The following is a 27,311-nucleotide window of genomic DNA, read 5'->3' on the forward strand; positions in this document are numbered from 1 at the left end:
ATACCTTATAATATTCAAAAACTGCCTACTATACTACAGTATGTTTGTACCATGATTTATTCTCCTACTATTTATTCTAATTTATTCATTTTTATTATTCATTCTATTCTATTTACTCATAATTTATTTTCCTACTGTTAGACAGCTATGCTGCCTTTCAGGATATACTACTAGAAATAATACTGTAATGGACATCATTCTTATATTCTCACAGAATAATTTATGTAAGATATCTTCCTAGAAGTGTAATTGCTGAGTCAAAGTTTTTTAGCTTTGACTGATTCTACCAAGGTGTCATTCAAAAGGCCATACAGAATTATATCTTTGCTTCCTCATGCCTTTTATTTTCTTAACTTGGATTCTTTAATTACTCTAATTAATAAAAACCATAATACATGCACTTCCTCAGCTATGATGACAAAACCTTCAATTAAAACACTAAAATAAAATTTTAAGCTAAATACAAGTCAAAGGAAATTTATTAAAAGTTATATAACTTATACTTAATTTGATTGTATAAAGACTATCTGAAAAAGAGCTGGAGAGAAAGAATACTGTGCAATTATAGAAAACAACTGCTATAATATTTGAACCTATACTAAGAAAGCAAACTTTTCCATGAGGCATTTCCTGTCATAACTGGACAGACAACTCCTTTAAACACAGACTTATTTCAAGGTATGCTGCCTAATGTTGTTTTGAAACATGATACTCTTTAGTCAATACTACAAGAAATCAAACTTTGGAAACTCTGGAGATAATACTTACTTTATAAACCACATTTCCTGTTTTTAACCCCTGTGCCCTAAATCAGTTATCAGTCCTAGCCTACAGATATAAATAGATTGAAAAATACTATAAATATCCCACAATGTACTTTTTTTGGGTCAAACTGAAACACTACATGAAAGAACTTTGGGGTATTATTTTTTTCAAGTAAATTATCTATTCAATTATACTCTGAAAACACATTATTGAAATTACTGCATATTTACAACAAAGTAACCAGAAACTATATCAATACTGGCAGACAGATAGAAAAGCCTAAACGGTCTGTAACAAAATTAGCCTTTGTTGTAATAAAAAGTTTTAAGTCCCAGGGTCTTCATGTTTCAGTTTACTCACTCCTAAATTGATGTCTTTTCCTAAAGTGAGAAATGTCTTTTGCCATATAGGGGATTTTTAAAATGAATACTCAAAGAAAAGATATCCTTCATATATAGTGTATGAATGAATAACTCCAGCCTCTGCAATTTTCTATTTTCTTTCTCAGGATCTTTTCTTTGTTGAGGAGGGAAGCTTTAATTAATATGAACTCCTAGCTTTGAAATATGAATAGGAAAACTTTCTACTCTGAAAACAGAAAATATTGCCAGCAGTGAAAATAACAGTAAAATTATAGTTTATTTTTTCCATTTGTAAGAAAAAATTATACTCATAAGAATTTATTAAGCATTCACAAACTTCACAGACAAACAGCTTTCAAGGCTCAATTATGGGCAAAAGAATTACAACCTCTCCCATTTCAAAGTTAAAGTCTGATATGTAAAACAGACTGTAAACTATACTAACATAAAATGTTACAGAATGCTTTATGTATTTAGCATAGAATTATCAGTTTCATTTGAAACATGATACATTGACTTAAAGGTAAAAATTGAATTAACTTAATATCAACTGATAAACTTATTTCAATTTAGTCTTTTAGCAGAAGAAAATTTTATTAGAAAGCAACTTCAATTAGAAAAGTGAAAGTGACAAGAAAATTGGATTCATTCTATATATGCAAATAAATGCATTTGTTTACACTGAGGCATCACATTTGTATATTTCATAAACCAGTCTGTAGTAACTATTTAATTTTTAATATCTCAAGTTTTTTAAAGAAATAAGAATGACTTCAATTAAATCAAAACTAATAAATGCTTATGAGAGAAGCCAAACTAAAGAACATGGCTTTGGCTGACTGCTTGAGTTAGAATCCTAGCTCCACTATTTAGCTGTGTGTCCTCTGTGACTAAATAAGTTAACACACAGAAAGCACTCTACCACCGCAGATGGTGTGAAAATTCCCAGCAGTACTATGTATTTTATGGAGCTACTATTGCATCCCTCTCACTGGAAACATTACTGTGGAGCAGAGCAAAAAAGTAATAAGGGTATGATCCTTATTCTAAATATATGATTCCATATAAAATTTAAGAAATGAAATCCACTTATTCCACATTTCGGTCATTAAACTAAATGAAAGACCTTGAATTAAAAACAAGTGAGTTATAATAAAATTAAAGGCGGAAATAAATATAAAAAGCCAATAGCTAACTTGGAGTTTAAAATCTCATTTACATAGCAAGAAGTTTTAAAAAAATCTTTTAAGGCTTTTAGTAAGCATCTTTTGGAAGCTAAATTTTGGCTATTAAAACTTGTTGGGAATGATAAGACTGAAGCAAGCAGCAGCATGGTACACTAGAAAAGGTTTGAACAGTGGCATTTGGGTTTGAGTCCCTGACTTGTGCAAGCTATTGATGCAGTCTGCACTTCTATTTCTGTAATACCAGCATTTAAAGTTTAAGGACTACCAACTACAAAGGCACACAAGCTCAATGCTGGCAAGGAGAAGGAGCAAGAGAGGCAGTAACAATGACTTGTTTCAGTGATAGGATTTTGTTTCGTTGATATTTTTATAACAAAATCTTCATTCTAATATCTGAATTGTTATTTTTTATCTTGAAGATTTTATTAACAATTATTCAGTGGCTCTTCCATCATCAATGCTTGCTTTTATCATTTTATGAAATTTGCTGCTTAGGGCCCTGATAGTTTTATGCTGATTATTTATCCAAAAATAAGAGCAACCCCTTTATTCTTTCTAGTATCTTTATTGTTCTTTATAGTAACCATTATAACTTTGCCATACTTTGAAATGATCCAGCATAAGCCACTGTTCTGTCAAGGAAAATGTCAAGTTGGATATATATTTTTCTCTCAGTAAGCCAACACTTTTTTCTTCAGCTGGATGGGCCCTCGTTCAGGGCAGCTCTGCCTGTTTTCAGCTAGGGAGATGTGCCTCACAAAGTACTTTCTTAATAGAATTATTTACAAAATATTAGGATATGCAAAATTACATTGTATTGTCATCCATGTGGTCTGACCCATTTTCTATATCCCACACACTTCTCCAGTAAAAAGTGTCACAGTTAGAATTTGGAGAAAGAAGAACTGGGCTGAAGGCCATGACCATATTGTCCTTTATATTTGTGAGTCTGATTTTGATTAGTTTGTTCTTTTTGTTCCTTAGATTCTGCATATAAGTGAAATCATATTGCATTTATCTTTCTCTGACTTATTTCACTCAGCACAATAAATATCCTCTAGGTCCATCCATGTCATTGCAAATAGTAGGATTTCATTTTTTTATTTGGCTGAGTAATATCCCATTGTACATATAAACCATAACTTCTTTATCCAATCATCTGTTGATGAGCATTTAGGTTGCTTCCGTAGCTTGGCTATTGTAAATTGTGCTGCCATGGGCATAGGGGTGCATAGATCTTTACGAATTATTGTTTTGGTTTTCTTTGAATACCCAGAAGTGTGATTGCTAAGTCAAAAGGTAGATCCATTTTTAATTTTCTGAGAAACCTCCAGACTGTTTTCCATAGTGGCTGTAGCAATTTGCAGTCCCACCAACAATGTATGAAGGTTCCCTTTTCTCCGCATCCTTGCCAACACTTGTTGCTCTCTGATTTATTGATGATAGCCATTCTGACAGGTGTCAGGTAATATCTCATTGTGGTTTTAATTTGTATTTCTCTGATGATTAGTGACCTTAAGCATCTTTTTATATGTCTATTGGCCATCTGTATTTCCTCTTTAGAGAAGTATCTGTTCAGATCTTCTGCCCATTTTTTAATTGGATTGTTTGTTTTTTTGTTGTTGAGTTGTATGAGTTCTTTATATATTTTGGATATTAACCTCTTATCAGATGTATCATTAGTGAATATCTTCTCCCAATCAGTTGGTTGTCTTTTTGTTTTGTTGATGGTTTTCTTTGTTGCACAAAATCTTTTTAGTTCGATGCAGTCCGGTTTATTTTTTTCTTTTGTTTCCCTTGCACTGTTTCTTAAGCAGTGTACAGATGGGCCATCACCTACATTTCTATAGACACCTGAAAGCATTAATACTACTAATATGAAATGTTTTCTTGTCAGAAAAAAAGGTTAAGACTTTTAATAATGCTCAAACTGAAAAAAACATTCAGTCAGTTACTAAAGCATTCATTTGTTCAAACGCATATTGAGAATCCTTTATATAAAGAGACTTTCCATGGTGGGGACCCCAAAGGTGCCTAAGGCAAGGTGCTTGTCAGTAAGAAGCTCAGTCTAAGTAGTGTTCAAACTTTTTTTGATTATGCAAGTAATAGGTAAAATAATTTTAAGCCCTCTCGATACATGTATTTTTCTACATAAATACATGTAAGATTACAGAATATATAACTTCTAATTTATAAAGATATGTGCCATTATATTAACACATTATATATTGTAAAAATATACATGTAAACTTATAGAACAAATAATTTATATATATGTACATTATGTATTCCATGCATTATAAATAAGAAAAACAAATAGAATAGAAAGCGATAGAAAAGAAACAGATTATTAGTTTAAATAAGCTGGGAGATGGTAAAACTAAAAAACCCTAAAATATCAGCAGGTTAAGACAACAGCAAATGTACTTCTGGCTCATGAGACATCTCCACTGGGGGTTGAGAGGTCCAATCACTATAGTCATTCAGGAATCTCGGGTTCCACTTTAACACAACTTCTCATGAGTACAGAGCAAGGGAGAAAGAGCAAGAAAAACCATGGATAGTGCTGAGGGCTCTGGCTAGGTCATCTAGGGTACTTCCACAGGCCCATGTCTGAACTCAGTAGGTAGAGCAGTATAATCCTTTCCCAGGAAGAAAAATGGGGACTTTGATGAACAATAATAAAATCTATTTTTTAAGTTTTACATTTAACAGTACAAAAAGTGTTTTTGAATTGAAATCAATGATTTGGAGGTCTGAATCTAAGTTCATTTTATTTGAATACTTGGGTTTAGTGGATTTCATAGCTGAAAAAGTACTATACAAGGTATTATACAAAGATATGGATTTCAAAAAGGTATGCAATTGACTGCACTTACTAAATCATGATACTCTGTTGTCAAGAGTTTTAGGTTTGCAGATATGAAATTTTCCTTCCCTCTTAAAGTTAAAAGAAGTATAACTTATACATAGTAAAGCACACAAATCACTATGTAATAACTTGATTCTTTTTATATTTGTACATACCCATGTAACTATCATCCAGTTCAAGATAGAATATTTATTTCCAGCACCCCAGTAGACTCTCTTGTACTCCTTCCAGTCAATATCCCTGTGTGAAAGGTAATCACTATTCTGACCTCTTTCTGCACTGATTGGTGTGCTGGCTTTTACATAAATGCAATAATAAACTCATATCGAAGCAGACAGTATGCATTCTTTTGGATCTGGCTTCTTCTCAACATTGTGAGAACTATTCATGTGGTTGAATAGGAGTTTGGTCATTCTCATTGCTATATAAAATTTTATTGTATGATTGCACCACAATTTTTATATCCACTCTACTGCTGATGGACATTTGAATTGTTTCCAATTTTTAACTATTTCAAACAGAATTGCTATAAATATTGTTGGTCATGTCTTTTGGTGGGCATAAAAGCTCATTTTCTTAGGTAATTATGGAACTGAGTCACTGCAAAAATGCATATTTATCTTTAGTGGGCATTTCCGGTTTTCCAATGGGAAGAGAAAAGCAGTAATGTGTACCCCACCAAAAACACTTCATCGTCAACATTAGTTTATGTATAGTCTTGCTGAATATGGGCCCATGTGTCCAAAAGTAAAACCTGCTCTAGTTTAAAAAAGAAAAGGATTTTCCATACCTATTTTCCTTAGCAGAAAAAAATAAGCTATGGCATAAAACCAAAGGAGAAAAGTCTAAGAATACACACCAATTTCTCTTTTTATTAATATAACCCAGCCGTAGAGTACAAGAATATTAATTTCTTTCATACCATCATATTTAAAGTCCCTGAAGGTAGATTTTTGAGATTTCATAAACTTATTATTAAACTCCTTCAATACACAAGTTTGCTAAAGGTGATAAGCATTCTATGTATAATTCTTAAAGTCCTTGCTCTTGAAATAATAGATTGTCACACCATTTGCAGTCAGAAATAAAAGTAATTTCAAAAAAGAAAAATGGGTTTTCAAATACATCACATTTATGAATTTACTCTAGTTGTCACTCATACATTTTGATTATCAGTGCGAGGTATTATAAGAGAATTGAAGTAAACTGATCTAAAAGAAAATCGATATCCCATGTAAATGTCCTGTGCAATATAAAGATTTTATTAATATTATCTCTAGTTTGCTTTGTTGGTCTATTTCTCCAACCACTTAAAACCTAGCCTCAAATCAAGTTTTGAATTCAAAATATACCAATGTTGGACTGTTTATACAATATAAAATTTATCATATTAATTTGCTGATAAATGATAATCTGAGGCAGAGAGAAAAGTCCCAATCTTGTTAACCAAATGGTCCTCTGTGGCCTTATATAACCTTTCACCTGGGCCTTGGTTTCCTCAACTATTAAGGGAAGGATGTGTCAGGTATCTGAGCCTCTTTCAGGCCTCAAAGTCTCCTTTCTATTGTGGACCCCCAGGAAATTGTTCAATGTTCAAGACACCGTTGTTTTAAAAACACATATTCAAAAGTTCTACACTGTGATGTTCAGAATAGTTATCAAAATGGCTCATTATTAAGCTGCACTAAAAGTATCTTAGGGATAGCATTTGCTGCTTAGTAAGAGAAGATGGATAAGAACATTGGATGTGATTTAATACAGTAACTATTTACTAAAGTGGCTTTTATCTCTTAGGTTCTCTCCTGGCATTGGGAGAGAAACACAGAGATGGAATTTCTGACTTCAGTTTATGACAGATGAGAGGAGATGAAACATATAAAGAAATAACAGAAGAGTGAGCATAGTCACCTTTCATTGTGCCTGGTGGGCACCACCGACATCCACAGGCTCTCAGGGAATGCCCTAAGTCAGTGATCAAAACAAAGGCAGAACCTCCAAAGCACTTTAAATCTTTTCAAAAGAACTGTTTGATGACAAATACTTTTAATTCAGGGTGAACATTAACCACAAAAGTAGCCAAGGTCACAAGACATAATAAAATAGCTGAGGTGGAGAAAAGAACACCCAAAGGATAGAATATATACAAGTATCTGTGATGTTGGTGTTTACTGTGGTGTACACAGTTGTGAGGTGTGTAAATGAGTTTTAAATAAAAGGCTCTTAGGTCTATAATTAGACTCCCAAAAGTTAATGTAAAGTAAGGGAAAAAAATCCCTAACACTTTTCATAGGACCTTAAACACAGAAGTTCCACATTCATAATTACAGAACATATATGCAGTTTTTCTAATGCCTTACTAACCAGAGGAAACTACTTTAGCGGAGATATGACATTTCACTACCATACTAGCAAGGGACTGTGATGTTAAAGGATGGGCTTAGCTGGTGACTTGAATAGAAGAGATGGTATTGCTGATATATAAGAAACCACTAGGTAATGTGACTGCTGTCAACACTGCTTGTCCAATTATAGAACAGACTTTTGGATGAGATTTAATGAGAGTGAGAGAGATTACAAAAAAGTCAGGTGGTAAAATAGAGAGGATACAGACAAAGTATAGAAAGAGTAAAAGAAAGTTAAAAGAGAGGAAATTTTTCCACATTTAATATTATTTCATTCCCTTCCAATGGCTGATTCCAAGACTGAGACAAGAAAGCACACAGTGAGCACAGAACACCTAAGCATACCAGAGATCAAGGAAGCATGACAAGGCTGCATCTCCAGGAGTGAGGAGCCTATCCGAAGATGCTGCCTTAGCCGGAGAGGGTACAATTTGATTATTAAACATATAACAGCTACTATAATGAACTGAAACTCATTAAAATATGCTCAAACTAGGAGTTAATAAAGGTAATAAAAAATAAAAATTATCTTGTTGATCACCTTTAAAAAACATGAGGCAACCAACTCATTCTAAAAACTGTTAAAGAATCAAGCATTTATCCTGCCTTTCCTATAGAAATTTTTTTACTTAGTGTTCCAGCTAACAATCATTCGTTTGCGATCCCTAAGAAAGTAATAGATCATGGCAACAATTACATGTGGCACTAAAACCATTAAATAAAAGCTTATGATATATTTTTAAAGGGTGAATCAAGCTGATAACACTTAAATCCAATTTCAATCTTAACATCACAAAAATAGAGGCAACCAAACACTATGTATCTCCTGGTGATAGTAAACAAAATTAAAACAAAATCAAACTTAAAACTGATAAAGCTTCTTTATTAATCACATATTTACAGGAAACACAGGGGACAGAGGAACATGTTAAATGATACCATGAAAAAGCAATCTGAAAAGTCCAGAAAATGAGAATATCTACAGAACAATCAACTCCATTTATTCAACAAATAAGCTGAAGAAGGGACCCTTGAAAGTTAAAGGAAAAGAAAAAAATTGAGAGACGTATCAACCAAAAGCAACATACAAACCTTGGCTGATCCTAATTTGAACAAACTCTCTAAAAAGCTTTGATGAGAATTTTGGACACTAACTAGATATTTGATGAAATTATGGGATTGTTAATTTTTTTCCTAGATCTGATAAAGGTATTGTGGTTATGCTTTTTTTTTTTAAAAAAATAAGCCCGTATCTGATCTATGTATGGACAAAATGATCTAATGTCTTGGATTTACTTCAAAATAATATATCTCGGAGGTAGGGGGGGATAGAGGGGTACAGATAAAACAAGACTGACTATGAGCTCATAATTGTTAAGGCTGGCCAACAGGTCAATTGGAATTTGTTTTACTATTCTAATTTGTCTGAAAATGTCCAAAATAAAAAGTTTAAAAATGACTTAGACTGTTTATTTGCAAAATAGTACATCAGTTTACCCTGATGCCAGAAAGCACAGTGTACAGCTATCAATTTAATACATAATAAAATAAATACTTTTACAGATAAGACATGCAATGAAGAAAATATGTAGGCTACAGGTCATCTCAAAGTTAATAAATTTCACATTGAAGACCGTTAGAGCCAAAATTGAGCTTTATTGAAAAACGCTTGGCAGACAAAGAAATTATAACCAAATGTCCAAAGCATTGTACAAATAGTTTTACAGTACTGATTCTAATACATTAAACTGCTTATAAAAAAGGAGAAAAATGTCTGAAAAAAAAGTGAGGTTAAATAATGAAACTGATTTTAAAAAAGATGACTATGATTATCCCCCTTCAGAAAATGTAAAATTGTTTTTCTCTTACAAATAGGTCGAATATGAGTTTATTAAAATCTGCTGCATTACATTTTTAAAATAAAATTAATAAAAAGAGTCCAAGGAATTAATAAAAACAATTTTTTTTCAGAGTTCAGTAAAGGAAAAGATTATTGACTTAGACCGCTCTCTTCAAAGATGAAGTTCACTCAATTGGCATCTGTTTTGATCAAAAACAAGTAATAAAGTGCCAAGTTACTCCATGACTAGAACAAAGAAAACTTATGGAAGATGAATCATAAGAGAAATAGCTACTTCACTGAGTGTTACTACCCATGTTCCAAATTCAGAAAACAGTTTTTTAAGTGTCCAACAAATAGCACCAGGAATAAAACGTTCATAAAATTCTGCCAGGCTCAAAGAGTCTTCAGAATAATTTTGGAAAGGTAAAATTACATTTAAGAGATATTGGGTGTTACATGCATTTTATAATACTTTAATTATTTCTAAATGGGTAGTTCACATGTTATTTTATCCTATTTAATCAACCAAAGTTCTCTTCTTTGCATTTACTCAATTAAAAAAAAAAGAAAAAAGATAATTCAATCTGACATTCTGTTGAAAATATCGACTACTCTTAAAAGCTAAACTGTAAATTGGTTTTTACTCGATGTCTATTTTTCCCTATCACCTCTGGCTGGAATAATCTATGCTAAAGTGTTTCTCACTCATCAATCAACTAGTTGGATGAATCTGTTGCTTAAGGCTTACTATGCGCCAGGAACCATTTAGGAGCTATGGACACAGAGATGAGAAACAATGTCAAAAACCTGGAGAAAGAGAAGAGAGTTGATGGCATGCAGCTTCTAAGAGAGTAGCAGGGATCGGATCAGGAAGCAAGTGCAACTAGCCCTGGGCAGGCCAAGAAAGAAAATAGGTAGTTAAAGTCATAGAACTGAGAGAATCAGAAGTGAGGGAGGTACTGATTGCTGGATTCTGTCATCCAGATAACTGGAAGTTTGTTGTAGAGTGAAAAATACTTCAGAGTTGATTTATAATTTAAAAAATTGTCTTTATAATTGATCCTTAAACTATTGGCCAAGGTATTTTATTTGTAATGGGAATTTATATTTAAATTCTGAAATAATTCTCCTTCTTTGTATATTAATGGAATGCACAAGTATTTATTTGCTGATATCCGCTCTTATATTTTGTCTGCACCTAAAGGTAGCTATGTCTTGATAAAAGTTTGTTCGGTTTTTAATAAGGGAATGGTGTCTCCCAACTCTTCTGGTTTCTATGAGTGGGATTTCCCCCTGACACTTCTGACCTCTATTTCACTCCCTACTCCTCTCCTACAGAGGTGGGACTTCTTAGCTGGTGGAACACAGATATTAGTACACCTTTTGGTCAGGTAGAGTGAATCTTAAACTCTTGAGCATGGGAATTTGGTCTCCTTCTTCTTTCCTCTCTACCCTGAACCAGTGTGAGGCAGTGATCCAGGCAGATGTATTTGCTCTGCAGTCTTAGCATTTCTCTTTGGTGGCCTATTTCAAGTCTGAAGATTAGGAAGCTCATATGGCTTTTACATCTAAACCATATTGTCTAGTATCATGTTTTTCATCTGCTGACTCTACTGTCTTATTCTAGGGCAGAGAAGAGGGGTGTTATTCTTGATTCACAATCTCCAAAGATTCAAATGTTTTCCTGTCCTTCTTTCCATTTAGGTTGAGATAATGATGGAGTGAGAGTGTTTCTTTTTTTCGCTCTTCTCTAATTCTGAATATGACTGAACATAAGGATGATCCAGAAAGCATTACTGTAATGGCCCTACACAGACCCATGTACTAGCCGTAAAAATGTATTTTAGTAAACTCCCCAAAAAAATTTCAGAAAAAGATTTTCCCTATGAGTGGTTAGATGAATGTTTAAATAGGAGGTGCTGATTTAATGATATAAATGGCAAGCAGTCAAGCCACTACCTCAGAGGTAAGTGCAATAGCTCACTGAAACACAAAGATATATTTAAAATCACACAAAAAAAAAGCTGGGGAAAAAAATACAATAACCAATCAGGATACTCTTCACATGGCAGTGGAAATATATTTTCCTTAGGTTAATTTCAAAGAAATGATAATTTAAAAGAAAATAATAGATGAGTATATAGTCAATGAACAGCAAAGAAGTTGTTTTTCACATTTTTACATAACCCAGTGGATTCTAATTTTAAAAGAGGGAAAAACATCTCAAGGCTTCAAGAAGATACCATTTTTAAAAATAAATAAATATGAAATCACATGGGGATAATAGATTTTAGCATTTAACTTTTTAATTTTTGCCACCTAATGCCATTTTTTCACCCAAACACCTGCCCTCTCACACACACACTACCAATCATCCAAAAGGAGAAGTGTGCACCACAGATACAGATATAAGATCAAGAAATAGTTTCAGGAGTTCCTCTATCAAATTCTCATTTTAAAGATAGTCCAGAGTACGGAGAACATTAGTTGGTACACTCTTGAGTTTACTGCCTTGGTTCTCCATATATTTCTCAATTCTCAGAGTAGGACACACAATACTGAAGAAGAATATGAATGTTTCCTAACTTAAGTAAGAATCACAATGATTTAATCTCATACACAATATGAGTTTCTCACACACCAGCTTCTCTATTTAAATTTTAAACTTGGAAATGAGGAATTGCTATCTTGAATAACTTGGAAAATTTGTCTTGTATATAACAGACTTGATAATATTTGCTGAATTTGTGAATGAAAAGAAAATGTAACTAGAAAATGCTTCTTGGAGGCTTCTTGGAGGAAATATTTTACACTTTGCGTAAAGAGATTAACAGATTGATTTCACTTTTTTTATTTGAGTCTCAGTGTTCCAAATACATATATTTCCATATATGTAAATTCAACTTAGACTAAGTTCGAACAGGGCAACAAATGTATAGTTTTCTTTGGCCAGTGTGCAAAGCATAATTAGATCTTTTAAAATCTATAAGTGGTAAATGATAACTTGTATGATTGAAGTAGCATTCTGAATTCCTTTAGAAGAATGTACTATTTAGAACAGAAAAACACCTGTATTTCCCACTGAATTTATATCTTTAATAAAATACTAATTATTCTAACGTAATGTTTGGTGGTAATGCATTTGTGGTAGGGTACAAAGTTGATCAGAAATGACGCTGCAGTAGAAGTTTATCTAAATGCTTTTACAAAAACTAAAAATGAAGCTAAGGGGAGAGAACTTGAAGTTTAACAGACGGGATAACTTTGCATATGGATTTATGCAATATATACTCAGTGGAAGGAAAAAATTCTTATAATAGTAATTCAGCCATTCCTTAGGACATTTAAAAGTATGGAGGAAGAACTTTTAGACTCAGTGATGACTGTAATTATGTAGGATATTGTCTTATGAAACATTAGCATAGTTCCTGTCTCATACAGTCAGCAGTCATCCAATGATTGTCCAAACAGGCTCAAACAGGCAACTTACTGATAATAGAGGTCCAGAAAAACCTATTCTAAATTGATAATTTGCTTTCTTAGTTTAACATCCCAGCACCGTCTCCAATATAATTGAGCAGTGACATATACTAAAGTAAGCAAATTGAAAGAAATGATTTTTCCCTTTAAATTTTAAACATTTATAAGAGACTCAAGTCCTACTCTGGAAAGCAGTTTTACATACTTAATTTTAAATTTAATTATTTTTTTCTAGAAGAAAAAGATATACTACTGAATGAAATGTGAAAATGTTTATCTGACAGTTCTCCTCAAGTTGTAAATATGTCTACTATATTTTATAATGTTAACTGTTATCTAGTCACAGTTCATCCTAATTGAAATCTAGTTGATCTTTCTTCTAACTCACCTAAGCTCACAGTCTACTTGCCTCACTCCAAGATTTCAGGAATGGTTCCCTGCCCCTTCTCCTAACCAACAACCATGCCAGCTTGTCATTATCACATTAAAATTTCTCTTAAAACATCATTTCAGATACTTTTTTTTTTTGAAACCTCCAGTGGCTTGGAATGTCCTACCATAATAATTTCAACTTCCCAAATCCTGTTTGTTCCTCAAGAGACCTACCATATACATGATGGCAAGTCTGATTATCCTAGCTAACAGTGGCAGAGTCTGAGAGTCTGCAAGTCTTGAGGCCATCAGATCAAGCAGGAGTCCCTGATAATAGTGTATCTAGATGTTGGCTGGTTATCATGCACGTAAAAACTGGAGGTTATGGAATATATATTCTTATAAAGCTGACCATATTTAGAAAATTCTAACTACAACTGCTACCTTTTTCATTGTAATTCTAATAATCTTTGCAGCTATACAGAATTAATTTTTTTTTTTTTTTAAATAAGATATTTGAAGAGAGCTATTAGATTTGTCACTAATCCTTTCTCCAGGCTAAAATAGTCTGTTCTGACAACCATTTTTCACACAGCCAGATAATGACTTCAGGACACAGGAATCTGCAACTTATCTTTGGACACTACATTTTTATAATTGTAACTATCATTTCATTGGCTATTATGAGGCAGCCACACCACAGAGCACTTACAACTGCCAATATCTAAAACCCTTAGAATGTATGCATTAGCTCTTACTAAGCTGTTCTTTTACCTCTTGTATGTCATCCCCACAACTATCCTTACGCAATTTACGTATGTGACTTTTTTTAGTTTTTGTTTCTCTAATTGTACCATTTAATTTTATGCATGCTCTTTTCTAATAACTCAATTTTTATTGTATGACTTTAATATTTTTTCCAGTCAGTGAATTTTTGAGGTAAAATTTACATAGTGAATGTATAGATCTTAAGTGTACAATTTTTGATTTGATAAAATGTAACTGTGTACCTATCACAATCACGATATAGAATATTTCCAAGGCTCCTAACAGTTCTCTCATGCTACGTGTCAGTCAATCCCCATAGGCAATCGCCATTCTGGTTTCTGTCACCACACATTAGTTAGCCAGTCCTTGAACTCCACTTAAATGGAATCCTATATTATGTATTCTTCTGTATTTTCCTTTTTTCACTTAAGCATAATGTTTTTGAGATCTATCTACATTCTAGGTATCAGTAACAACAAGGTAAGTAGTACCCTGTTGCATGGATACTGTTGCATTGTATGATTATACTAAAACTTCATACATGCTCCTCTTGATGGCTATTTAGGTTGTTTTCAGTTTGGGGCGATTATGAATAAAGTGGTGATAGCTACATTGTACAGTCTATTTGTGCACTTATTTTTCATTTCTCTTAGGAAGATGCCTAGAAGCGGAATTGGTGGGTCATAGGGTAGATTTACGTTTAGCTTTGTAAGAAGCTGTTTCCAAAGTGGATCCCCATTTTACAGCCTTATCAACGATGCAAGAGAATTCCAGTTGCTCCACATCCTTGCCAATATGTAATAGTACTGCCAGTCTTTAATTTTAGCTATTCTAGTAGGTGTGAACTACTATCTCATTATGGTTTTACTTGCATTCCCCTGATGACAAATAACGGTGCATACCTTTCATTTGTTGGCCATTTACGTATCTTCTTTTATGAAATGTTTGTTTATACATTTATTCACTTGTTCCAGTATATCTGTTTAGAAGACTTCCTTTCCCCATGGAAATGTCTTTGTGCCTTTGTCAAAAATCAACTACGTATGTGTGGGTCTATTTTTATATTTTCTATTCTGTTTCATGGGTTTATTTGTCTATCCTTATGCTAATACCATACTACCGTTATTCTAGTACCTTTAAAAGTCTTTAAATCAAGTAGTGTGAATACGCCAACTTTCCTCTTCTTAAGATTGTTTTGGATATTTAAAGTCCTCTACCTTTTCTAAAAAATTTTTAGAATCATCCTCCAATTTCTACAAAAAAATCCTGTTGGAGTTTTGATTGGGAATGTACTGACTCTATAGATCAATGCGAGAGAAGTGACTTTTTACCAATATTGAGACTTCCAACAGAAAAACATGGCATACCTTCTCCATTTACTTTGGTTTTCTTTATTTTCATTCACAGTAACTTCTAGTCTTCAGTGAAGAGGTCTTAAATGTTTTTTTTGTTCAATTTATTCCTAATTGTGTATGTTTTGATGCAAATTAAAATTTTTAAAGTTTATATTCCATTTTTGCTGTATTTACAATTGTTATATTTTAAATATAACTGATTTTTGTATATTGATTCTGCATTATGAGGTCTCAATAAAGTCACTTATTAATGATAGTAGTTTTGTAGATACCTTAGGATTTTTAACATACAGAGTGATAGTGTCTTGGAGTGAAAACACTTTTACTTGTTTTGTATTATTTTTCAATCTTTCTTTGTTTTTCTTGCTCTATTACAACAGTTAGGACCTCCGGTGCAATGGTGAATAGGAGTGATGAAAGTAGACACCCTTCTCTCCTTTCTAATCTTAGAGGAAAGTGTTCCATATTTCATCATATAATATTAGTTATAGAACTTTTGTCAATCTTTTTATTGGGTTTAAGAAGTTTCCTTCTATTTCTAGTTGGCTAAGAGTTTTTATCACGAATGGATGTTGAATTTGGTTAAGTGATTTCTCTGTACCTACTGAGATGACTACATCATTTTTCTTTTTAAGGCTGTTAATACAATGATTGAGTTTCAAATGTTTCACTAACCATGTGTGTCTGAGATAAAGTTCTGCTTTGTACAGATAATACTGCTTTATTTTGCTTCACTAAACAAATCTGTTAAAATATTGTTCTCCAATGTTCATGAAAGATACTGATCTGCAGTTTTCTTTCCTTGTAATGCTCTTGGTCAGATTTTTGGTTTGAAGTTATGTGAGCTCCATAAAATGAGATTGGACACCTGTCTTTCTCCTATATTTTCTGATAGTTTGTGTGAAATTGGTATTATTTCTTCTTAAATGTTTCATAGAATTTACTAGTAAAATCACCTGGAGTTGGAGTTTTACAAAATAAGGTTTTCGATTGTGCTTTTATTTCTTCCTTCAGATGTAAGTTTCCACCTACTGTTACTTTCTTCAGCCCACAATCCTTGTAGCACAGGGCTGTGGCTTTCTGCTGAAGGAGTAATCACTGGGTGCTGTAAATCGGAGAGCCCTCAGGTGAAAGCTATATACAGACAGATCGTGGCCAGTACAGGTTCACCTTCTTCAAAGGTTGAAGCATTCCTTTCAGTTTCTTTTTGATTTCTATAACCTTCCAGTGCTTCAAATACATCTTTTCTATATTTTGTGCACGCTTTTAAATTGTGGAAGGGTTAAGCCCAATACAGTTTCATCCACCATTTCCAAAAACCAGAATTCCTCTGAAGTTTATATTTTTGATTCTGTGGTAGTACTAATTAATAAAGCATGTTAAATTTTGTCATTAATGTTAGGAGAACCCATCACAGGCTTATATAAAAACATTGTAGAATCTTTTTATGTATAATGTAAGACAGTGCTAGAAAAACCAATATTAGGTTTATCTCCATAAATTTGGCTAAAGTAGTTTTTATTCCTCCATTTTCAAATGGCTAATAGAATGTTAAACATTGTTTTAAAATATCTTCCTGCAATGACTGGAGATTTCCCTGTAGGCTGACATCAAGACACACTGGTTGTAATTTTTCCAGCCATGCTGATTCCAAAAGCTTATCAGGAAAAACTGTCAAATGACTTGCCGAAATGACTCCTGATTTATCCAGTGTGTCATTTCTTGGACTGTCAAATCAAGTGTGTGTCTATGAAGAAAATAAGTTAGTGTTATAGTCACCTGTTTTTTTCATGAGTGTGCTGACTATGTGAATAGTTTTCTTCATTTTTTAAAAATATAAGAATCTTTTAAAAACTACCAATGTATGCTCCTTATAAATATTCAAACACAAAACTTTAAAGGAGAAAACTAAAGTTTTCCAAATTTCTACTTCCCACTCCTTGTCAAGATACATGTGTATATGAAAAACTGTAAATCATATATCCTCTTTAAAATAAAAATGAGAGGATAATGAAAGCATTTGTCTACCAAATTAATTAGCAAGATTAATTTAAACTATCCCGGAACAATATGTTATTTTTTGCATGGCAATGCTACATAGAACAACTGACATGTTGGGTATACATGATACTTACATTTTAATTCAAATGCAACTGCTCGAAATTTAGGGAGTGCACAAAGCTACCATGTGAGAATTCACAGGTCATATGGACAATATCTGTGTGTATGTGTATCCATCTGATCCATTTAAAAGGAGTGTGTGTCCATCTCATCCATTGTAATGGATGCATCTTATTAATTAGATATATCATAACTTAATCCATTAACTAATGTGTGTTTAGGTTGTTTTTCAGATTTTGTTTATATAAAACAATGCTTCAATAAACATCACTGTACATATTTCTTTCTTTGTATGATGTTTTTCTTAAGGTAAATTCTTAGAATTTCTAAGCAAATTATACATACATATATATGCATGCACTACACATACATACGTGTGTACAGCTGTGCCAATTTACACTTCTAGAAAGATAGGCTAGTTCGTTTCTTGGTACCTTTACCAAAAAGCAGGTATTATCATGCTTTTTAACATTTGCCAACTGGAATTTTTAAAAAATGACAACTTGATGCAATTTTTAATTTTTCATTCTTTGAGTATTGATTAGTTTTAATATCTTTTCATGTTTACTGGTGATTTTAGTTCTTTTGTGAATTTCAAGATTTTTGTCTTATACCAGGTTATCTACCTTTTTCTTAAAAGATTTTTAATGGAAATTGTTAGCTCTTTGTCTACCATTACGACATAGTGCTGAAGTAGGGGCTGCTGGATTTGAATTCTGAACCCCACCACTTCTTAGCTATGCGATCTAGGGCAATTTACTTACCCTCTTCTGTGCTAAATGGCTTCATCTATGAGATGAGAATAAAAATATCACTTACTTCTTGAGGTGCTAAGGATTAAACCAGATAATTTATGTAAAGTCCTCTGCCTGGCACATAGTATATACTTAATAAATGACAACTTATATTACTATGTATATACATAGTAACAAATGTATATGTGTGTGTATAGAAGCATGTGTATATAACAAATATGTGTGAACATAAATGCATACATACAGATAACATATATAATTTATTATTTTAAAAGGCCCACAAACATTTTCATGATCCATTTGCTCAAAGAGCAACATCAAGCTTTGAGGTCTGTAGTCTTCCATTTTCTGAAAATCAAAGATACTATTTTCCTTATCCCCATTCTTCTAATATTTCTCTTATTCTCTAGAAATGCTAAACTGACCTGAACTTTCAATTACTTGAAGTTATGAGATGCATGAGATAATGTAACTATGAATTGGCTCTTACAGAATTCAGACAATGAAAATGCCTGAAAGATAAGATTCTGAAAGGTAGAGATCTTAATATAAAATTAAAATTCTCTTGAGTAGAATAAGCACAGACAAGCAGAACTGTACAAATGCCTTTGTCTCCATTATTAGATTTACATTTTCTCTTTCATCCACTTCCTTTAATGCTGCCTAGCACACTGCACTGACAATGTACACTTAATAACTCTTGCTCAATGATGAAACTGAGCACTACTATGGAGTCTGTAACATGACATATTACTGATATATGAAAAATTATTCTGCTCCAGATTATATATCTCATATATATAACAATCAACTCTTTATGCTACTATATTTTTAGAAGGCACTATAATTATTCACGTTATGAATTATATAAATGTCTTCCCTTCCCTTTATAACTTTAGTAACTATAATATAAAAGCATTTTGAATTAAAAATCAGAAAAGTACTTTACTTACATAAAAATAAAAATGGTTAAAATTCATTTATTAAATATCTTTAAGGAATATATATATAAATTTGTATGCTTTTTAGATAGAAAAAAGTTAAAACCAATATTTAAGTGAAAAGTTGAAGGATTATTTTTCTTCAAATGTTTTAAAGATGTAAACATCCATGTGAGTTTGTAAATGGAGACCATTAATTTAGCTAAAATTTACCAAATGCAAACATTCTGAGCTCTTAATAATTTTGGATAATAAAACAAACAGTTTGGTGACTCAGAACTAACCAGAATAATCTTTCCTGACATGTACACAAATAGAGAGGTGATAACAATTTAAATATCCAACTGTCAGGTTATAAAAGCATAGCTATGGCTTTAATGGGATCTCTTCTTGAATTATGAAATTAATCAACTGGATTTAAAAAAAATTACTACATAATCAGAAACTATTGCTAACTTAAGCAATAAGTAATCGGTTACCTATATGATTTAAAAAATTTAGTTTTTGGAGATGAAAACTTTAAAGATAATACTAAAGTTGTTAATTGAAATTATTCGGGAAGATTAATAGTCAAACTATTTTAGCTGCTCACTTTACATGAGGTCTCAAGTCAACTCTCAACAAACTAAAAATCACTATATGACTATGCAAGACTAAGTTCAGTTAGTGATACAGTTTATAAAAGTGAAATGAATACTGACAATAACTAAGCGTTTTTGGAATCTGAGAAAGAGTATTGCTGACATTGCAGTGCCATGTGCCATCTGCTCCTAAATGATGTTTATCTTTAAAAAGAAAAAAGAGCTAGGTAAAAGGCCATATCACTCGATGTCACACTGATAGCAAAATACTAATTTTGTTTTAAAAAAATTATCCAGAGATAACAAACCATTATTACTTACATCAATGGCTTGTACTAGTTCAATTTCATAGCTGAGGAAATATGAGGATATCCTCACTGAGGCCTTGTCCTAGGGTCCACCATGGTGTAACAATAGTCAGTAGTAATGGCCTCTGAAGTACTGTGACCTGACTGTGCCCCTTAAGGGAGGAAAAGATCTCCTGCACTGCTTTTTCCCAAAGACACCCCTTACAGAGATGAACTGATAAGAAAGTAAGCCTGCATCCCACCCCACCAGGAATGCTGTCACTGCTGTTGCCGGTCTTCAGTGTGCATTAAAGATTCCTGACTGTTGGGGAAAGTTGCAAGTCAAGGATGGTGGGAGAAAGAGAAGAGAGCCTTCCTCTTCATCATTCATAAGTAAATTGTGTTTCCCAGTAACAACTAGAGTTTAAATGGAGACAGATATGAGCAACTGTTCATGAAGACTGAAGCCTAGTGACCAAGTCTTATTTGCTGTAATAACCATTAAACACAGAGAAAATTTTCAGTAGCTGTGTCACAATTTTTCCTGTTCTCACAGAAACATAAGTAATTTGATAACCTTTAAAAGATACACCAAATAATTTAAGAATAATGTCAGTGCTAATAGTTATGTTCAATACATGCTAATAATTGAAGAAAATATTAATTTTGCTAAAATAATTTAAACTATCCCTGAGCAATATGTTACTTTTTACATGGCAATGCCAAATACAACTGCTGATATACTGGGTATACATGACACTTACAATTTAATTCAAATGCAATTGCTCAAAATTTAGGTGTGTACAAATCTACCATATGGAAATTCCCAAAACAAGAAAATGAGTCCTAATATAATCATTTTAATTCAATGTAATTCGATTCAACAAATATGGATATCCACTGTACGCTATTTATTAAAAAGTGAATAAGAATGGAAACTAGACGTAATATGATTTACTTTCTTATTGAAAAAAATTTGAAAATCACAACTGCAAAACTGGAAGATAAACTGAAGAGTGGCTTGCACATTTTAAGACTGTATACTAATAAATAAAAATAATCAAAAGAAAGCTATGACTTGGAAGGTCAGCAATGGAAGAATTAGGAAAGATCACCAAGAGTAAAGATGTGTCATTAGAGACCAAGGCTAAGATCATTCACACCCTCGTTTCCCAATTACTATCTATGGATGTGAAAATTGGACAGTGAAGAAGGCTGATAGGAAAAAAGTTGATTCATATGACAGATGGCATTGGAGGAGAGCTCTGCAGATACTGTGAATGGCCAGAAAGATGAGCAAGTGGGTCCTAGAACAAATTAAGCCTGAAACATTGCTAGAGACAAAAATGACAAAACTGAAGCTGTCCTACTTCAGGCACATCATGAGAAGGCAGGATTCTTTGGAAAAGACAATAATGATGGAAAAATAGAAGCCAGCAGGAAAAGAGGAAGACCAAATATAAGAGAAGACCAAATATAAAAGAAGCCATAAACATGCATCTGTAGGAGCTGAGCAGGGCTGCTGAGGAGAGGACATCGTGGACATCACTCATTCACAGGGTCGCCAGGTGTCTGAGCAGTCTCAATAGCATGTAACACATACTAGTAAACTACCTGTCTTCATTCACTCCACAAACAAACAGAGTATCTTATCTATGCTGAGACTGTGCTAAACACTGGGAGTGCAGACATGAAAAAGATAGCCCCTGTGCCAGGAAGACCCAGCACAGCAGAAGAGACCAGAAAGCAGATGATGATAGTACCTACATGCAAGGGTGATGCAAAGAACAGAAAACCACTGCAGAGGCACTAAAGATGAAGGAATACTAACCCAACTTGGATGCACATGGGGAGGTGAGCAGGGAAAGCTCCCCAGGAAGAAGCACCTAAGTATAAGGAAAGAGAGAGAGTGGAGCAGGTATGGGCTTTCAACAATGAAGTGGTTCTGACTGCCTGCTGCCTAGAGGCCGGCATGAGAGGTTGAGAGGAGGTGAGTGAGGGAAATAAAGGACAGTCATGAGCAAGTATAAGCATGAGCAATGTCTAAGAAGTTTAGGTTTTAGCTGAGGAAGAATGAGTCATCCTGACGGGTTTTAAGCAGGGGAATGACAAATCCAATTTATATTTTAGAAAGATGAGCTTCTCATAGAGGCGGACATAGATATGAAACAGGCAAGTCTTGAGTGCTGGGACTATAAGGAGACACTTGAATGTCTTGGTAAGAAAAAATGAAAAATGATAGGGAACAGAATAGGAATGGAGACAAGGAAGTGGCACTTGTAACTAGATCTCTGATGGAACTAGAGGAGTAAGAGGAATCCTGGTTGACATCTCCACCCTTCACATTGAGTTGAGGTACAGCAGCAGAAACAACTGATTTGGAGTTGGGGAGAAAGAGAAGATGATGAGTTTGCTTTTGGACTTGCTAAGCTGATGTGGCCTCAGGAATGTTCCAGCAGATGTTAGAGGCATCTGCTAGGAAGGTAGATAAAAAGATCTGAAGCTCAGTGTACAGAGATTAGGCTACAGAGAGAGATGCTGAAGGTGATGACTCAGAAAAAGTTTGAGATAGGACTACCAATGATAGAGACAGTCCTGAAAATACCAGGCTATAGTACAAGGTTATGAAAAAGAAGAAAAGTCCCAAAATACTGAAATTTCAAAAGTCATCTGGGCTCAAGAATTTTGAAAAGAGATAAGAGATCAAAAGTTCCAGAGGCTGTTAACTGATGATCTTGGGAAAAAGAATGATAATTTCTTGTTGAAAGTCATGTTTGTTCACTTAAAGTCATAAACTATGCTTATCACAGAAGGTCAATTTTATCAACAACCTTGTGATAATTAACCCACTAACTATGACCTTATCGATTTAGCTTTAATAAGCTCAACCAGTATAATAATGACCAGTGCAGGAACCACATGTAGGCATTCTCCCTTGAAATAATTATTTTACAAATAGAATATGAGGTAGCTTCATAGGTTAAATCTAAAGTACCATGCATATTCTTCATTGGCCATGTTATTTCTTCAGATTGGGTGACTGGTGTAGTGATATTTAAGTTGAGACCTGAATGTCAAAAGTCCTATGAAGATAAGGAAGAATTATTGTCTAAGCAAAGGAAAAAACAATTTTGAAGAGGCCCTGAGTTAGAAGGATTTGGAAGGTTTAGGCAACAAAAAAAATCCAATGTGCTGAAGCACAGCTGGATAGAGCCAATGGGAACAGTGGTGGATGGTGGTGGTGTGCCATGGCACCAGGCAGGGGCCAGCACTAAACTGCTTTGCAGATTTTACTGTAAGAATAACGAGAAGGTATTGCAAAGATTTTAAGCATGATACTACCAGGATCTGATTTAAACTTTAAGAGAATATATTTGAGATATAAACTATAATCCAGTTTGGAAACAGTAGAGTATTTGTATAGAAAGGTAATAAAGTTTAGGGGGGAAAAAAGATCAATGAGGACCACCTGTAGGCAAAAGACTTCATATGACTCTAATGACTGTGATTTCAGAAAATTAAATACCTGTGTTATATAAAATATTATTAATTTAATTATTCTGGTTTTTAGTTTAGACTTTTGGCATCATTATATTGTTACCACCTAATGTGAATACTATACAATAAAAACCAAAGGCATTAAAAAGTAAACAGTTTTATCATCATCTAATAAAAGCATTACGTGATAAAAACAAAAGGTGATTAATATACTTAGTTAAAAGAATGAAGATTAACTCAAATCTGATAACGATTCCCTGATGCATCTACACATATATCCAAAAACAACCTATAATCATTTCTATATAATAGGAACATGATCATTTCTATATAGGATTACTTCTATATAAAAATGTTAATAGGTAACTTGGTTTTATATATTGCACACTACTTCATACAAAAAAACAACTGTCTGCGCAACCAAAAAGTTTATTTGATTCAGCAAGCAATGGTTATTTTTAAATATATATATGATAAAAGTGATTTAAGTGACTGTCATTTGATATCGCAAAGATAATACTGGAACTGTGTCAGTCATTCTCCTACAGTTCAATTTTCTTTGCTATATTACTATATTAATCTTATTCCTACACATTTTCCTTCTATTCTTCACCTTTTCAGCATCAATAATTACGTCTTACATAGGAATGACCAGATACTTTAAGTTAATTTTTTCATGACGGTCACAAAGTCATTGCATAAAACTGTCAAAAGTCTATTATATCAATGTAATTAAAAAAAATCACGGGAAGCAAGTATGCATTACTAAAAATGATCAAATATTATAAAGTGTATTAATTATTCTCTGGAATTTAAAAATAATTAAGCAATTAAGTATTAATAATTAAAAAGTGTACTAAGTTACAAATTATCAAGAAATGGGTTTAAGCTAATAAAAAGTTAAAATCAAACCAATCCCTTAGTAAATACAAGAAAAATGTGAATAAAAAGAAAAGCATTTTAAGCATCTATTAATTGATAAAAGCATATCTATGTTTATTACACTAGATGTATTAGACTAATTTTAGAGAACTTTGATAACTTGATACCATTTACCTGTTGGAGGCAGGCAGTCTTTCCAATCAAAATAGCCTGCATAAATTCCAGGTTCTAAGGAGCCAACGATGGGATCAGCTTTCATCTCAATGTAATTTTCAAAGAGTCTTTGGTCTAATTCTTTCAATGAGGCCATGCTAACCTATAAACATATAATAAAGAGTAATTATAAGTTGTCCATTTGAGGGTGAAGGAAAAAGTAACACAATGTAAATTTTAAAATACTTCAGTATATTTTAAAAGCACTTATCAACTTTCCTACATTAAAAAAAAAACACATGATTTTTATTTCCTTTATTTTCAGGAAAAAGAACACTCTTTGCACGGCTATTTAATAGGATAAGAATTAATCCCTACGTATGGACTAGAGGTCATCTTCACAGAAAGTTTAGCCCAGATGAACTGTGAGTTCCTGCTGGTAATGGGAGCAGAAAAAAGGTGAGGAGGTTGGCATCGGTCCTACAAGTCTATGCCTGATCTCACTGGCATCTAAGAGGACAAGAAGTTATAGACAGGATGGATAGAGTACTAAGTTTGAGAAGTAAAGAGTCTGTGGGTCCAGGTTCCTCTGCAGTGGACTGGTGACCTATCTGCTTCTACAACACTGACCCATGGGACACAAGCTTCTCTCCAACATCAGACTTGAGTTTCAAGAAGCTAATGTTGAAAAATAAATATACATCTAGAGAGTTTAGCAGCTATAAACAGGAATATCTGTCAAACAGTGAAATTAAGTTGTGGAAGAGAAAAGCAACAAAACTTGAATTTAGAAAAATAACGAAAACCTATAAGAAGACTTAAGTACTAAAGCAAGACTTCATGAAGATAAAACACATGATTTCCAAAGCTAACAACTGAGTAAATTAATTGAAGAAACTACTGGTCACTACAAAGACTAAAATTAAGTGCAATTAAGTACTTCAAAGCACAAAGTAAAAATGTAAAGAGGTAGAAATTATGAAATAAGAGACTAAGGAGACAGATCTAGAAGCTATAATATGCAAAAAAAAAATCGAGAAGAGAAATATGAGTAGTTAGAGAACAGGTAATAATTAAACAAGCAACAGAAAAAATTTAACTGGTTCTAAAGACTGAGTTTGCAATTTGAATAGGCTTGCTGAGTTCCAGGTTAGACTAAAGAAATGTTGTACACATTTAGGTAAATACTATTAAAGTACTCATTTTGTAAATAATAAAAAGAGAGAATCTTTTAAGGTTCCAGATAAAAAAAATAATTTATCAAAAACATAGATCTCTCCCTTTGAAACAACAATAAGTTGAACACCTAAAACTCAACAAAAAACACCCAACCTGCACATCAGCGCATCTGAGCGTGGTATCTGCACATAAGAGTTACCACAGGTCAGAACCCTGACTGTCGGGCAGTGGACTGGGAGAAATAAAGAAACTGCCTTCTGCAGCCACCTGAGCTCACTGCAGGAGGAGGGGGAGGGGTGAAGGAGTGGCGAGTTCCCTGAACAGCCCTGCCTGGGAAAACTGCAGGTCCAGTCATCAGGGCAGAAAGCAGAGAAGCAGGACGTGACCGCAGAGGAACAACAGTTGATTTTTGCCAGCCATGGTTACAAAGCCAAGGCTGAGACGCAGCCCCCAACTCCTAACACAGAGGGCTCCTCCTCCCATACCCTCAGAGACGGATCACCGCGGAGCCCAGGAGAATCTGAACAAATGCTGCTGAGACTGTCGCTGACACTGACAGGGACTGAAACTAAGGGTAGCGAGCGTGATTAAATATCTACAAGAAAATTTAAAAAGTGTTATTAAGATTTTATATAAAGCAGGGATCCAAGAAGCTGAGACGCCACCTATAGGAAACCAAAAGAAAAACTCCTTCTTTGCAACAGGCTAAATAGAGACCTTTATATAATAAGTCTTTCTGGAAAAACAGTAGAATACACTTTCATTAATGCCCAGGCAGAGAAATAGAACATTAAACACCATGAACAACCAAGGTGACAAAGCATCGCAGAAAGAAAGAGAAAAATCTCCAGAAAATAAGCTTACAGACACAGAAATATGTGACTTCAAAGACAGAGAATTCAGGATGGTACTTCTGAAAAAAACTCAGTGAATTCGAACACAAGTCATATCATCAATATCAGGAATTGAAAAAAACACCTAGATGAGCAGAGCAAAGAAACTGAAACATTCAAAATGAACGGAATAGAGATAGCCTCAACAAATATAAGAGGGCTGAAATAATACTAACCATATTCGCTGATCATAATGCTTTGAAACTAGAGATCAACTGCAGAAAGAAAGCAGGAAGAACCACAAATACATGGAGATTAAATAGCATGCTACTGAAGAATAACTGGGTCAGAGAAGAAATAAAAAGAGAAATCAAGAGATAGAAATGAATGACAATGATAGTACACATATCAAAAATATTGGAACATGGCAAAAGTGGTCATAAGAGGAAAGTTCATATCATTATAGGCGTATCTCCAAAAACAAGAATGAGCCCAAATAAATAACCTAAAAAACCAGAAAAGGAAGAACAAATGAAGCCTATAGTCAGCAGAAGGAAAGAAATATCAAAATTAAGAGTAGAATTAAATGAAATTGAAAACAAACAAACAAACAAACAAAAAGAAATGCAACAAAAAAGCTGGTTCTTTGAGAAGGTTAATAAAATTGACAAACCA

At 33.4% G+C, this 27,311-nt stretch overlaps 1 protein-coding gene across 3 annotated transcripts in view; it reads right to left on the minus strand.

Moving 5' to 3' along the window:
• EXOC2 (exocyst complex component 2) overlaps positions 1 to 27,311 on the minus strand; it is a 210,240-nt gene that overhangs the window by 21,871 nt on the left and 161,058 nt on the right. For 2 of the 3 annotated variants that reach the window (XM_006918860.3, XM_025051694.1), the window contains exon 23: positions 24,646 to 24,787. In XM_006918860.3, the coding sequence (XP_006918922.1) occupies positions 24,646 to 24,787 (142 nt within the window). Of the gene's footprint in view, positions 1 to 9,451; positions 9,629 to 24,645; positions 24,788 to 27,311 lie in introns of those variants that run through there. The other variant, XM_006918862.3, reaches the window with a different exon arrangement.

Source organism: Pteropus alecto, unplaced genomic scaffold, assembly GCF_000325575.1.
Source record: "Pteropus alecto unplaced genomic scaffold, ASM32557v1 scaffold58, whole genome shotgun sequence".
NCBI classification, from domain to species: domain Eukaryota; kingdom Metazoa; phylum Chordata; class Mammalia; order Chiroptera; family Pteropodidae; genus Pteropus; species Pteropus alecto.